We start from the raw sequence: 14,369 nt of genomic DNA, 5'->3' as shown, positions 1-14,369 counted from the left end.
GGCGAGAGCAGGAACTTGACAATTTCATTCACTTTGCCTCCAATTTCCACCCTTCCCTCACCTTCACATGGTCCATCTCGGACTCTTCCCTTCCCTTCCTCGACTTCTCCGTCTCCATCTCTGGGGATAGGTTATCGACCAATATTCACTACAAGCCCACTGACTCCCACAGCTACCTGGACTACACTTCCTCCCACCCCGCTTCCTGTAAGGACTCTATTCCATTCTCCCAGTTTCTCCGTCTCCGCCGTATCTGCTCCGACGATGCCACCTTCCACACCAGTGCTTCAGACATGTCTTCCTTTTTCCGCAACCGAGGATTCCCCTCTACCGTGGTTGACACTGCCCTCGACCGTGTCAGTTCCATCTCCCGCACTTCTGCCCTCACCCCTACCCCTCACTCCCGGAACCACAATAGGGTTCCCCTTGTCCTCACCTTTCACCCCACCAGCCTCCACATTCAACGGATCATCCTCCGGCATTTCCGCTACCTCCAAAGTGATCCCACCACCAAACGTATCTTCCCCTCCCCTCCCCTTTCAGCATTCCGCAGGGACCGCTCCCTCCGAGACACCCTAGTCCACTCCTGTATCACCCCAAACATCCCTTCCCCTTCGCCTGGCACCTTTCCGTGCAAGCGGAGGAGATGTAACACCTGCCCCTATACCTCCCCCCTTCCCACTGTCCAGGGCCCCAAACACCCCTTCCAGGTGAAACAGCGATTTACTTGTACTTCTCGCAATCTAGTATACTGTATTTCGCTGCTCACGATGCAGTCTCCTCTACATTGGGGAGACCAAACGCAGATTGGGTGACCGCTTTGCGGAACACCTCCATTCAGTCCGTAAGGGTGACCCCGAGCTTCCAGTCGCCTGTCATTTTAATTCACCGCTCCATTCCCACTCGGACCTCACCGTCCTTGGCCTCTTGTATTGTTCCACGGAAGCTCAACGTAAACTCGAGGAACAGCACCTCATCTTCCGATTAGGCACTCTGCAGCCTTCCGGACTCAATATCGAGTTCAACAAATTCAGATCATAAGCTCGGCCCCTATTTCATTTTTTCTTGTAATTTTTCCACTCCTTTCCCCCCCCCCCCTCCCTTTCCTTTTGTTTCTCTCTCACACCTGGCAGCTATCTCTTGCCCTGCCAGTACACTTTACACCTAATCTCAGCCTATTACCATCTCGTCTAGCTTCTAATCTCTTTTACTTCTTTTGTTTCTTTTATTCTTTTGTCCGATCGCAGCCCTGCCTTCGATCTAGTTTCTTTTCTTTCCAGTTTTGAAGAAGGGTTCGACCCGAAACGTCAACTCAAATTTCTCTCCACGGATGTTGCCTGACCTGCTGAGTTTTTCCAGCATTTTCTGTTGTTATTTCGGATTTCCAACATCTGCAGTATTTTGCTATCGTACAATATATTTTAATATCTACTATGGAAGCTCAAGCCTACAGGCAATTTCTTTCTTTACAGCATTTTAGTCCTACCACACTAAACTTTGTATGATCTACCTTATTTTGCATGGGAAGCCCTAACTGATAATTGAAAACATATGTATGTCATCAATAAGTAATCTGTCACACTTTATTGGTATCCCAAAACTATGATATTAAGCTTCACAGCATAAGAAGCCACAGTTCGAGGAAGAGGGGGTTTGGGAAGCGGGGAGGAATTGTAAGGCTGGAGGAGATTACGGAGTTAGGAAGGGTTAAGAGCATGAAGGATTAGAATGTTAAGTTTGAGGCATTGGAGGACCGCGAACCAAAGTTAGCAAGGACAGGGTTGATGATTGAGTGGATACGATATGGGCAGCAGAGTTTTGAATGAGCTAAATTTGCAGAGGGTGGAGAATGGGAAAGTTTTGGAATAGTTTAGTCTGTAAGTGACAAAGGCATGGATGAGGGTTTCAGCAACAGACAGTCTGTGTCAGGGGAGGGGGTGGAAGCAGTACTTTATGCTTGGCCACGTTAGATTTCATCTGCTATTGTTCTGCTCACTTACATATTTTGTTCAATTCATTTTGTAATTTCTGAGCTGCCTCCTCCCACTGCAATGCCCTTCCTAGTTTGGTATCATCTGCAAAGTTGACCAATTTGCATTGAGTTTGAGTCCAAGTCATTGATGTAAATTGTAAACAAGAACAACAAATTTGCAATTATATAGCGCCTTCAATATGGAAAATGTTACAAAGCGCTTCAAAGAGGAATAATCAAAAACATACATTGAGCCAAAGAGGAGAAATTAGGAGGTGCCCAAAAGCTTAGTCAACGAGGCAGGTTTTAAGGAGGGTCTTAAGAAGGAGGGGGAAGTGGAGACACAGAGGTTTAATGAGGGAATTTCAGGAGTATGGGGCCTAGGTGGCTTCGGGCACACCTAGCAATGATGGGATGAAAGGAGGGGACGTTGCAGAAGAAGCCACAGTCGGAGGAATGTAGTGTTTGGAGAGGTTGGGGGTTGTAAGGCTGCAGGTGTTTACAAAGATAGGGATGGTGAGGCCACAAAGGAATTTAAACACAAGGATGAGAGTTTAAATTTGAGGTGCTGGTGGACCAGGAGCCAATAGAAGTCAGTGAAGACAGGGCAAGCAGGACAGGGTATGGGCAGCAGAGTTTTGGATGAGCTGAAGTTTACAGATGGTGGAGCATGGGAGGGTGACCAGGAGTGGATTAGAATAGCTGTATGTGCAGGCGACAAAGGCATAGATGAGGGTTTAAGTGGCAGAATGGCTGAGGTAGGAGCAGAGGCGGGCAACATTTGAGGTGGAAGTAGGCGGTGTTTGTGATATGAGATCAGAAGCTCAGCTCAGGGGTGAATAACACGCTGAGATTCAGTCTGTGACGGTGACTGGAGAGGAGCGTGGAAGTAATGGCAAGGATATGGAGTTTGTAGCAGGCAAGGATATGGAGTTTGTAGCAGGGGCGGAAAACAATGGCTTCAGTCTTCCTAATGTTTAATTGGAGGAAATTGTGGCTCACAGAAAACTGGATGTTGGATTAGCAGTCTGACAATGGAGGGGTAGAGTGAAGCGGTGGAGTTAGAGATGGCTATCATCAGTGTACATGTGGAAGTTTGCAGATGATGTCGCATGTAGATGAGGAACGGGAGGGGGGCCAAAGATGGATCCTTGGAGGTGCCAGGAGGAGAAGCCATTGCTGGAGATGCTCTGGCTACGATCAGTTAGGCAAGAGTTGAACCAAACAAGGGCAGTCCCACCGAGCTAGAGGCGTTGGAGGAGGGTGGTATGGTTGGCTCTGTCAATGGCTTTAAGAGTTTGAGAAGGACTGGGATGGGAGGGAGGAACACATGGTTTGTCCCAGTCACAGAGGATGTAATTTGTGATGTCAGACAAGTTAATTTCAGGAACACGACTTGAACTGCATCAACTGGCTGTGGTCTGCAGTCAGGCCTTTAGAATAGTGGAGCTTCGTTGTCCCAGCCAGTGGCACTGAAAATTCTTTGAGAGGGCAGCGGGGATGGGTGCAAGGGAAGAGGGGATTAGGGCATACAGTGATGAGTGGCCGTAGAAAAGGTTGAGAACCAAGTGATGGAATAAAGCAGTAGCAGCGAGAAAGACCATAGGCAGGGAGCACATGAAACTAAGGAAGGCGTGGAAGCATATGATAGGGAGAGGAGTGCACGCAGTAGCTGTAGAAAATGGCCAACCCGGGGCGCATTGATAGCAGTAATGACCTGCAGCCAATTGAAAGCGCAAGAGCTGCACGAAGTCTGCAGCAAGGTTTTCAGACTGCAGTTGGAGAGCAAAATTGTTATTGTAATACCTAAAGGGAACAGTGGAAAAGAAATAAATCAATAAAACTAAAACCAAAAGAACCCCCACAAAAATTCAAACTTTTAAGCAAACTTATCTGAGAGAAACATCACTTACAACAAGAAGCAAAACGACATCAGAGTTGGAGATAGAGCTCTGGAATCACCCAGAGGCCAGAGTGCAATAACAGAGTAACAAGTTTACATAGGTGGTTTCCAGTACAGTATAAGAATTTATAATGGAATTTAAAAGTGACATAAAAAAAGAGAAAAGTGCGATAATTGGAAGTAAAATTTTGAGGACAGGGTGTGCATGCATACATAAGGGGAGGGAGGGTGAAATTCAACTTCAACACAAAATGGTCAGTAGTGAATTGGCTGCCTATTATACAGCCCGCCCAAGTTTCCTTTCTGCTACCCCCCCATCTTGCGCCACCACCTAAGTTGAATTTCACCCCTGAGATTTTTAATAAGGTACAGCTGTATTCTAAACTGACAGCCATTACAAATTTTGGTCACTATACAGTTTGTATTCAGGTTGAAATTCATAAGCCACTGGCTTTTACACTCAATTCAAATGACAACATGTTCCCCTGCAAATGCATTTTGTTCCCAAAACTCATTTAGCTGCACTTCAATTGAGAACCATTTGGCATTTTCCATTCATAACTCCTCAGATAATGAAGCAGTCTATGCCCACATGCAGCAAGACCTGGATGACATTCAGGCTTGTGCTGATAAGTGGCAAGTAACATGCACGCCACACAAGTACCAGGCAATAACTATCTCCAACAAGAGAGTGTCTAACCACCGCCCCATGACAGTCAATGGAATTACCATTGCTGAATCCCCCACCATCAACAGCTTGGGGCTCATCATTGACCAGAATTTTAACTGAACCAGCCACATAAATACTGTGGCTACAAGAGCAGGTCAGAGGCTGGGTATTCTGCGGCGAGTGTCTCACCTGACTCCCCAAAGCCTTTCCACCATTTACAAGGCACAAGTCAGGAATATGATGGAATATTCTCCACTTGCCTGGATGAGTGCAGCTCCAACAACACTCAAGAAGCTCGACACCAGCCAGGACAAAGCAGCCTGCTTGATTGGCACCCCATCCACCACCTTAAACATTCACTCCCTCCACCACCGGCGTACCGTGGCAGTAGTGTGTACATCTACAAGATGCACTGCAGTAATTCACCAAGGCTTCTTCGGCAGCACCTCCCAAACCTGCGACCTCTACCACCTAGAAGGACAAGGGCAGCAGGCGCATGGGAACATCACCACCTCCAAGTTACACACCATCCTGATTTGGAAATATATCGGCGTTCCTTCAGTCGCCGAGTCAAAATCCTGGAACTCCCTCCCTAACAGCACTGTGGGAGTGCCTTCACCACACGGACTGCAGCGGTTCAAGAAGGCGGCTCACCACCACCTTCTCGAGGGCAATTAGGGATGGGCTTGCCTTGCCAGCAATGCCCACATCCAGGAACAAATTTAAAAAATAACAGCTGCCTTTGTTTTGCAAATGGTCCATTAAGAAAAAATGAGTTTTACTGTCAGGTGTCAAATGGATTTGGATGCAGCACCTACTAGCATTGCTGACACTCCAGGTTTGTTTTTATTCATTCTCATTGGCAAGGTCGGCATTTACTGCCCATCCCTACTTGCCCCAAGGTGGTGGTGGAGAGGTTTCTTGAACCACTACAGGTTTGATACAACTGAGTAGCTTGTTAGGGCAATTAAGAGTCAACCATATTAACCTAAAGGACATTAGTGAACCAGTTGGGTTTTTACAACAATCCAACAGCTTCATTTTACAGATACCAGATTTTTATTTCCAAATTTTAAAAAAGTAAATTCAAATGCTGCCATTTAAACTAATATTCTCTGGATTTTTAGTCGAGGCCTACTAGCGCAGTGACATAGCCACTACACTACAACACCATCTCAGGGTAGTCTCTGAAACTGCGGATATATTCTGTGTCTATCAGTACCTGTATGATTGGCAGCAAAGACAAATTCATCAATTCTGAGACCATTAACAGAAAGGTGATGGCTCCATTGGGGGGACTAAGCAAAGAAACGTACATTATTAATTATTAATAACATTATTGTTAAGAGGTGCTATCTCAGGTAATGTGTTATTAGGAGGATTAGCAAATGGTCTCTATGTTTGAGGAGGAGAGATATGTTTTGTAAACTATTGTAATCTGCCATATTATCTTTCCTTATTTGTTAATCATGAGCCTGTTCCACAATTTATAACCCAAGTCATAAAATAAGTGTCTAAATAGTGTAGAGGAACAGAGAGAGCGGGAGGTACAGATACACAAATCACTAAAAGTAGTGACGCAGGTAAATAAGACAATAAAAAAAAGCAAAGCACTGGGGTTCTGAAAGGGTACTGAATTTGGATGATCAGCCATGATCTCATTGAATGGCGGAGCAGGCTCGAGGGGCCGAATGGCCTACTCCTGCTCCTATCTTCTATGTTTCATTTCTAGAGGATAGAACTGAAAAGCAGAGAAGTTATGTTAAACCTGTATCGAACCTTGGTTAGACCACACTTGGAGGACTGAGAACAGTTCTGGTCTCCATATTATAAAAAGGATATAGAGGTACTGGAGAATGTTATACCTATCAGGAAAGATTGAACAGGCTGGGCCTCTCTTTTCTAGAAAAGAGAAGACCTGATAGAAGTCTTTAAGATTATGAAAGGGTTTGATAGGGTAGATGTTTCCACTTGCTTGGGAGAGCAGAACTAGGAGCCATAAATAGAAGATAGTCACTAATAAATCAAATAGGGAATTCAGGAGAAATGTCTTTACCCAGAGAGTGGTTAGAATGTGGAATTCGCCACCACAAGGAGTAGTTAAGGTGACTAGCATAGATGCATTTAATTGGAAGCTAAATAAACATACGAGGGAGAAAGGAATAGAAGGATATGTTGATGAATATAGATGAAGTAGGGTGGGAGGAGGCTTGGTCTAATTCTGTGCTGTAAATACTATGCAATATGTAATATGATAGAATGTTTTTTCAAAACTAGGAAGTTTAGATCACGAGTGCGCTTGTGACATATCCAGTAAGCTAAATACAGCAACAAGGGTTTTCCCTTGGGGCCCTGACTGGTTACATTACCAGATAATGGGTGTATAAAGGCAAACTCTGTTTCATAAGGAGGGAGGAATCATTTATGGATTGGTCTTTGCAGCTGAACACAAGAAAAGCATATGCGTGAAGACCAATAAAATGTAACAACCCTTTTATACTGTATTTAAAACAAACTAATCTTCACATAAAAGCATACACACAGTTCCTGATTGTTGCCCAGCCATGCTATTTTTGGCCAGGTACTGAAACACAACATTTCCTTGCTTGGTGTTAATTCCAAGCAACTTCCCCTCCCCCAAATGTTAGCAATGAGTAGTTGAGAGTTCTTGGAGCTGGATCTAGAAAAATAACACACCTGCAAGGGGAGTCATGATTTAACAAAGACAAATTTCAATTATTAAAAATAACTGGATGCCATTAGATCTCCTGCTGCATTGCTCACATGTAGTCCTGGATTTGAAGTGCAGTTTCTGACACTTACCCCAAGCCCACTGCAGCCTAAATGCATTAGTGATTTACCCATTGCTGTAGCAGAGCAAATTTACTGAAACAATACATCACTTGCCTGTCATCAGGTAAAAAATATTACATACCTTACTGATAGTGAATGATGCAGGTCTCACACATTTGTAATTTTATTTGCTGACAATTTTATAAAAGTGGCTTGAGATGCAAGTAACTCCTCTCTCCCAAAATGTTCTATTTACAGTTAATTAGATTAGAAAATGTTTTTGTTCTACTTCCTACAGTGGATTCACAGTATTTGGTCAATATACAAACTCTTCACTTATTTGGCTATTCCCTTCCATCTCCTTCAAGACCTTTTTTGTCAGTTATGTACATAATTGTAGTATATATTTTTCCTTGCTCTTACTCAATGGAGTCACAGTACCTATAATGGGGACATGACATAGGACTGGAAATTTAATATTCCCCATTATAACATTTTCTGGAGAGAAAGGGGGAAAGGGGGTGAGATAGCAGTATTAATAAAAGATTTGATCATAACAGCAGAATGTAAGGATGCTCTAGGGAGCAGAGTTAAAATAGAAGCCATGTTTATAGAGTTAAGCAGAGTTATAGAGGAAGGGGAAAAGTACAATTCTTGGTGTGCATCACAGGCCACCAGACTGTGGAGCTGAGATAGAGGGGGGAATTATGTAGACAGGTCAGAGAGATGTGCATGGCAATAATATTGAGTTTTAAAAAATATCCATTCTCAGAATATGGGCGACGCTGGCAAGGCCACATTTATTGCTCATCCTTAGTTGCCCTAAGGTGGTGGTGGGCTTCCTCCTTGTATTGTTGCAGCTTCATGTGGCAAAGGTGCTCCAAAAATGGTAATTTGAACAAACCCAAGTTAGTTTAGAATAAAGGTAATACAAGTTGTCAAAGTGGGGGATGCTTTTCCGAAAGCATCCAAGACTGCTTCCTAGATCAGTATTTTTCCAGTCTAACAAGAATAATTGATTGATTTAATGATAGGAAGTAAAGTGGGACAAATAAATGACGAGGGAACAACTGGGAAATAATGACCGCAACTTAGTTAAGTTCAGTGTGAAAATAGACACAGATAACAAAGAGTCAAAGGGTGCTGGACTGAAAAAGGCTAAGTTTAGTGAGACAAGAAGGGATCAGGCCCAAATTAAGTAGGCAGAAATGTTAGATGACAGATCAATGGATCAGCTGTGAGAAATCTTCAAAGATGAGACGGATGAAGTACACAATAGCTAAATTCCCCAAAGGCAAAAAGGGTGTGCATCAAAGCATAGAATTCAGGGGAAAAGAGGAAGGGTTAAAACTAAAATAAGACTCAAAAGAGATACATATAATAAAACGAAGGCTAACAATACTAAAGATAATCATATGGAATACAAAAAGTATATTTGGGATGTGAAAAAGATTAGAAAGGCTAAAAGGAAGGGAATATGAAAAGGGGCTAGCAGTTAATATTAAATGAAATAGTAAATGCTTTTATACAAGTGTGGCGGTACCACCGGTTGTCCCTTACATTGAGATACATAATTCCCTTTAACTTACCTTACTGTATGTATAACTTACCTGTTTGGGCCGTTGCCACTTTAACCTACCTGGTTGGGCCGTTGCCCCTTTAAGATGCGCTCTAGCGCGCTGACGTCACGTCACATACCACGTGACGTACGTGCGGCGGCCGCCGGCCCGACTCAGCCTTCCAGGACGGCCGCTGGCACAGCCCGGCCTCGCGACTTCGGCCGCATTGGCCAGCCGACGGGAGCGACGCGATCTTCCGCTCCCGCGGCAAGCACCGGCTCAGCCTGGCCTCCAGCTCCCGCTCTTGCGACTTTGGCCTCAATGGCCAGCGACGCAACGACGCGCATCACGTGACGCCCTGAGCGCGGGAAACGCGAACAACGTGATGATGTCACAACACAAACACGATGATGTCATCACGCTCTCCACAGGACTGCGAACTCAGTCCTCGTGGCGTCCCCGCTGGGGAAAGACCTACACCAAGGTGCTGCTACAGTCAGCCATCTTACCTGCTACCTTACCTGTTGTATTTGACCTGTTCCTGTAAATAAACAACTTATTTATAGTTCGTCGAAGTCAAACTCGATTATTTAGTGGCGATGCACACGAATCGCTACACAAGCATAATAAAGTAAAATTAAAAGAATATTGTAAGAGTCAAACAGCTCATGGGTGAAGGTCGAAATACAGTTGTGACATGACAGTATGGCAGAAAATTACATATTTGCGCCAATTTTTACAAAGGATGGTAAAACTTTAAATGTAGGTGTACAAGAGGAGAACATGGATTAGAGTGATAACTCAGTGATAACTTAGGTGCGTAATTGGCTACGGGATAGGAGGCAGAGAGTAGTGGTGAACAGATGTTTTTCTGACTGGAGAGAAGTATGCAGTGGGGACCCCAGGGGTTAGTATTGGGACCATTGCTTTTCTCGTTATTTATAAACGACCTGGACTTGGGTATAGGGAGTACAATTTTGAAGTGTGCGGATGATACAAAACTTGGCAACGAACGTAGTGAATAGTGATGAGGATAGTAGCAGACTTCAGGAGGACATAGACTGGTGAAATGGGCAGATACATGCAGATGCAATTTAATGTGGATAATGTGAAGTGATGCATTTTGGGAGGAACAAGATGGTGAGGCAGTATAATCTAAATGGGACTATTTTGAGGGGATGCAAGAGCAGAAGGACCTGGGGTTCCATATTCACAAATCTTTGAAGGTGGCAGGGCAAGTTCATAAGGCGGTTAAGAAAACATTTGGCTTTGTAAATAGGGGCATTGAATACAAAAACTAGGAAGTCATGCTAAACCTTTATAAATCACTGGTTAGGCCACAGCTGGATTAGTGTGTACAATTCTGGGTATCATACTTTAGGAAAAATGTCAAGGCCTTGGAGAGGGTACAGAGAAGGTTTACCAGGATGATACCAGGGACGTGGGGCTTCAGTTATGTGGAGAGATTGGAGAAGCTGGGATTATTCTCCTTAGATCAGAGAATGTTAAGGAGAGACCTAAGCGGTATTCAAAATTATGAGGGGCTTTGATAGAGCTAGTAGGGAAAAACTGTTTCCTCTGGGAAGTGGGCCAGTATCCAGAGGTCATAGATTTAAAATAATTGGCATAAGGGGAAATGTGGAGAAATTATTTCACACAGAGGGTTGTTAAGATCTGGAAAGCATTAACTGAAAGGCTGGTGGAATCAGGTGCTATAGGAACTTTCAAAAGGCAATTGTGCATGTAATTGAAGAGAGCAAATATGCAGGGTTATGGGGGAAAGCTGGGGTGTGGGACTAATTTGGACAGCTCTTTCAAAGAGCCAGCAAAGGCACGGCAGGCCGAATGGCCTCTTTCTGTGCTGTAAGACTCTTGATTCTATGAAATAACTGTAGAAAAGCATTTGGTTCTGAACAGATTATCAGGGCTCAAGGTGGATAAGTCATCAAGCCCTGAAGGCATACACTCTAGGCTGTTGATCAAAGTCAGAAAGGAGATGGCAATGGCTCTGACCAGTTTTTCCAGTCCTGCCTCTTTTCCCTACTTCACCCCACTGCTGTTAAAATCCACATCCTTGCTTTTGTCACCTCCAAAAGCCTCTTCAAAATCCATCTTTTCAGTCAGACCTTAAGTCTTCTCCCCTAACTTTCTGCTCTCAGTTCTTGCTCAGTGTGGATTCCTTCCACTCCACCATCCCCCCTACTGTGAATTGCCTTGGGATGTTTCATTACATGAAAGACTCTACATAAGTTATAAAGGCTTAATAGGAAAAATAATGGACATTTACAGTGCCTCTTTTCAATTAGCCAGAATGATTGAAAGGTTATTCTGTCCAAATCCAAGCCAAGACAAGAATGCGGAGATGGAGCTTCTTCAGCCAATTCTACTACAATAAAGAATATCTTGCATTTCCACAATTAGTCGTGTATTGACATAAAATCTGGAACTATGCTGCATTATACTTATGTGAACAGTTTTGCTAACACTAGTGAACAGATGAGACTACGGGCTGGATTTTGATACTGGAGGCGTGTAGGAGGCGGGACTACAACTTTCGGGGTTATAGTCCCGCCTCCATCGACTTGTGGCCAACCCACGTGATTTTCACTTGATTGACCTTGTTGAGCCTGCCCAGTGGGCTCAGCAGGCCAATTAAGGGCCACCCGGCAACAGGTGACATCACAGATTGACATTTCATCTGTCAAGAGCTTTTGACAGATGAAATATCAGCGTTTGACAGCCTCCTTTGAAACAGGCATGGAGGCGGGATGGGATCGTGCCCCCCGATTTCGAGATTTTAACCCCCCATGCGCCTCCAACCCCGCCTCCACGGCCCAATGAAAATCCTGCCCTACATATCCTAAATTCCACCCTTCTGCCCAATTTTTAGCAAATACCATAATGTATTGTAGGCGCATCCTTCAAAAATCTAATTAAGTTCTAATAGAAGTACATTGCTCGAAAATAGCAAATTACAGTGTAATTACTCCTTTATTGGAAATTTCACAAAAACATTGTTTTCTTCTGTCTTCCCACATCATTGAGGCTAATTATAGGTCCACTTATGCTGCCCTGACTAAGATCAGCTAACTCAGCACTAACCGAGGATTGAACTTGGGAGCTAATTTGTCTTTATGGCTTAGTACCCAAAAAAACACTGGAGAAATCATAAAGACATATGTATTCAATTTGGTCATGTGATTCACACGAAAATGGAGGGGGTGTTAGTACTCTCAGGTCAAACCACCTCTCCCACCCTTTTTGTTTAAAAAAGAAAACCCAAGAAATTACCTATGATTTTCTTCTTTTAATAGCATACCAGCACCTTCATGGAGGTCCATCATTTTGCATATCTGCTCCTCTCCTAAGCCATTTCAGTACACAAGTTGTGTCCTGGAGCTGTTCTATTGGATATTAATTAGTGCCAGTTCTTAGATACTGCTCTGTAGGTACCTTATACTAGAAAATAAATTACTGGGTGAGCACACAGCAATACCCAGCCAGCAGTGATTTGTGTCTTTTTTACTTCTTTTGTTCTATCGCAGCCCTGCCTTCGATCTATTTTATTTCCTTTCCAGTTTGAAAAAGGGTTAGACCCGAAACGTCAACTCTAATTTCTCTCCACGGATGTTGCCTGGCCTGCTGAGTTTTTCCAGCATTTTCTGTTGTTATTTCGGATTGCCAGCATCTGCAGTATTTTGCTATCGTGATTTTTCCCAGCTTGGGTTGTCCTTCAAAGAGAAATCTGAAAATCTTTTGTTCTTCAAATCAGTATCTCTATGTTGATAGGGTGAGAGGAAATAAATAGAGTGGAAGGAGACTCATGTGGAGCATAAACACCGGTCGAATGGCCTGCTTCTGTGCTGTAAATTCTATGTATCTGGAGGATTACTTCATTGTAGGCCATAACTAGTAAAGCTCAACAGTTCCGAGAGATTTTTCAGTTTTTTTTTTACAATTTATACATTCAATCTTAGAAGTATGTTCTATCTTGACCCCAACAGTAACAGACCCTCAAATTTCAAAATAAAGTATATCAAAACAGTAAATCACTTTCACCTTTTTTCAAACTTGCATGTCGATGACATGTTTTCAATTATTCTAGTACAACTGTTGGAGAAAAATGTGGATCTCTGTAGACTGGAGTGCCACGCTGGCATTACTTTGCTTATACAAGAGCTTATAGCAGGTTTAGCTATATACTTTGAGGGTTATTCAGATATTGGCATTTAATTCTTACCTGAGTATTTCCATAAAAGAATGCTGAATCTCCCAGTGTTTGTGTATTTGGGTGTCCAGTAAGCAATAGCATTCCTACAATGAATGCCGGTATTCTAATAAAATAAAAATAATGTATCTATTAATTGCTGCAATCATGTGTCACAATAATGCACTGCTGGCTGAGATGATCATCATAAATACATTCACTGAAAAATCCATATCTGTAGTACTGGTCTTACTGACATAGATCATGGGCAGAAAAATTATGACAATCAATCTTTGAACAGACTTCCTGTACTGACATCAAGGTTTTGGACTACATATGTTTCAAGATCAATGCTCTTGGCTGACATGCAAACACTGCTGTGACAACATGCATAAACTTGTGAAATAAAATAATGTGTGTGTTACAAATTCAGGCCTGGTTTAGATACCCTACAAGTTCAGTGGCGTCATTTACTCTCATAAGTAGTCGGGGTGTCTTACTTTTATGGGAGTTGACTCATCCTGTCCTAAATCTATTGTGTGACCTGAACCAGATCTGTGAGCTTTTCTCATGTGTCTCACGTGCCTCTCCAATCTTTCCTTAGGTGGACTGAGAAAATACTGGGTAAGACGAGGCCTGATGAGAATTGATAAGCTGCTTTATTTCACAGTAAGGTTAACATACAGAACAATAGTTATGATCAGTCTCACTTAATTTAATCAGTACAACTTATAATAATACAAAATAATTAGCATGTCACTCTTCCCCACTCTTCTTCAGTTTGTTGTAGACTTCAACTAGACGACTACCAACTGTCATTTACTGCAGCCACAGACAAGTATTCGCAAACACAAAATAACTTCCCACTCCAAAAAACTTTTGTAGTAGAGAAGAAATTAAAAATGAAAGATTCTAAGTTTGCTCACCCCCATCCGGCAATAATGAAGAATCCTCTTTGCTTGGATAAATTTTTCTCCAACAGAAGTAATGACAGTGCTATGAGACCTGTTCAAAGGAATTGGTTGGCAACATCTTAAATCATTAACTCACCAAAACAGCTGTGCTTCAGTTTTCATCTATGCATTTATCAGAGCTCCAATTAATGAAACAAGTGATCAGATAGGTTTCCTATTCTTAAAAAACAAGCTAAGTTACAGCTTTTATCTGCCAGTGTTTAAAATTTCTATGCTGTAACTCAGACAATTTGCTGGTGAAGCACCAACCAACAGAGCCACAGGTCTGATCCTCACATGGTGCGGAGAAGG

General features: G+C 43.0%; 1 protein-coding gene across 3 annotated transcripts in view; it reads right to left on the bottom strand.

Moving 5' to 3' along the window:
* gpr155a (G protein-coupled receptor 155a) overlaps window positions 1–14,369 on the bottom strand; it is a 107,502-nt gene that overhangs the window by 41,036 nt on the left and 52,097 nt on the right. For all 3 annotated transcript variants that reach the window (XM_085986154.1, XM_085986153.1, XM_085986155.1), the window contains 2 exons: window positions 14,031–14,109; window positions 13,138–13,231 (listed from right to left, as the gene is read on the bottom strand). In XM_085986154.1, coding sequence (XP_085842280.1) covers window positions 13,138–13,231; window positions 14,031–14,109 — 173 coding nt within the window. The remainder of the gene's footprint in view (window positions 1–13,137; window positions 13,232–14,030; window positions 14,110–14,369) is intronic.

Source organism: Somniosus microcephalus, chromosome 4 (genome assembly GCF_052327205.1).
Source record: "Somniosus microcephalus isolate GS21.2 chromosome 4, FLI_Smic_1.0, whole genome shotgun sequence".
NCBI lineage: Eukaryota > Metazoa > Chordata > Chondrichthyes > Squaliformes > Somniosidae > Somniosus > Somniosus microcephalus.
This window is presented reverse-complemented; position numbering and strand designations above follow the sequence as displayed.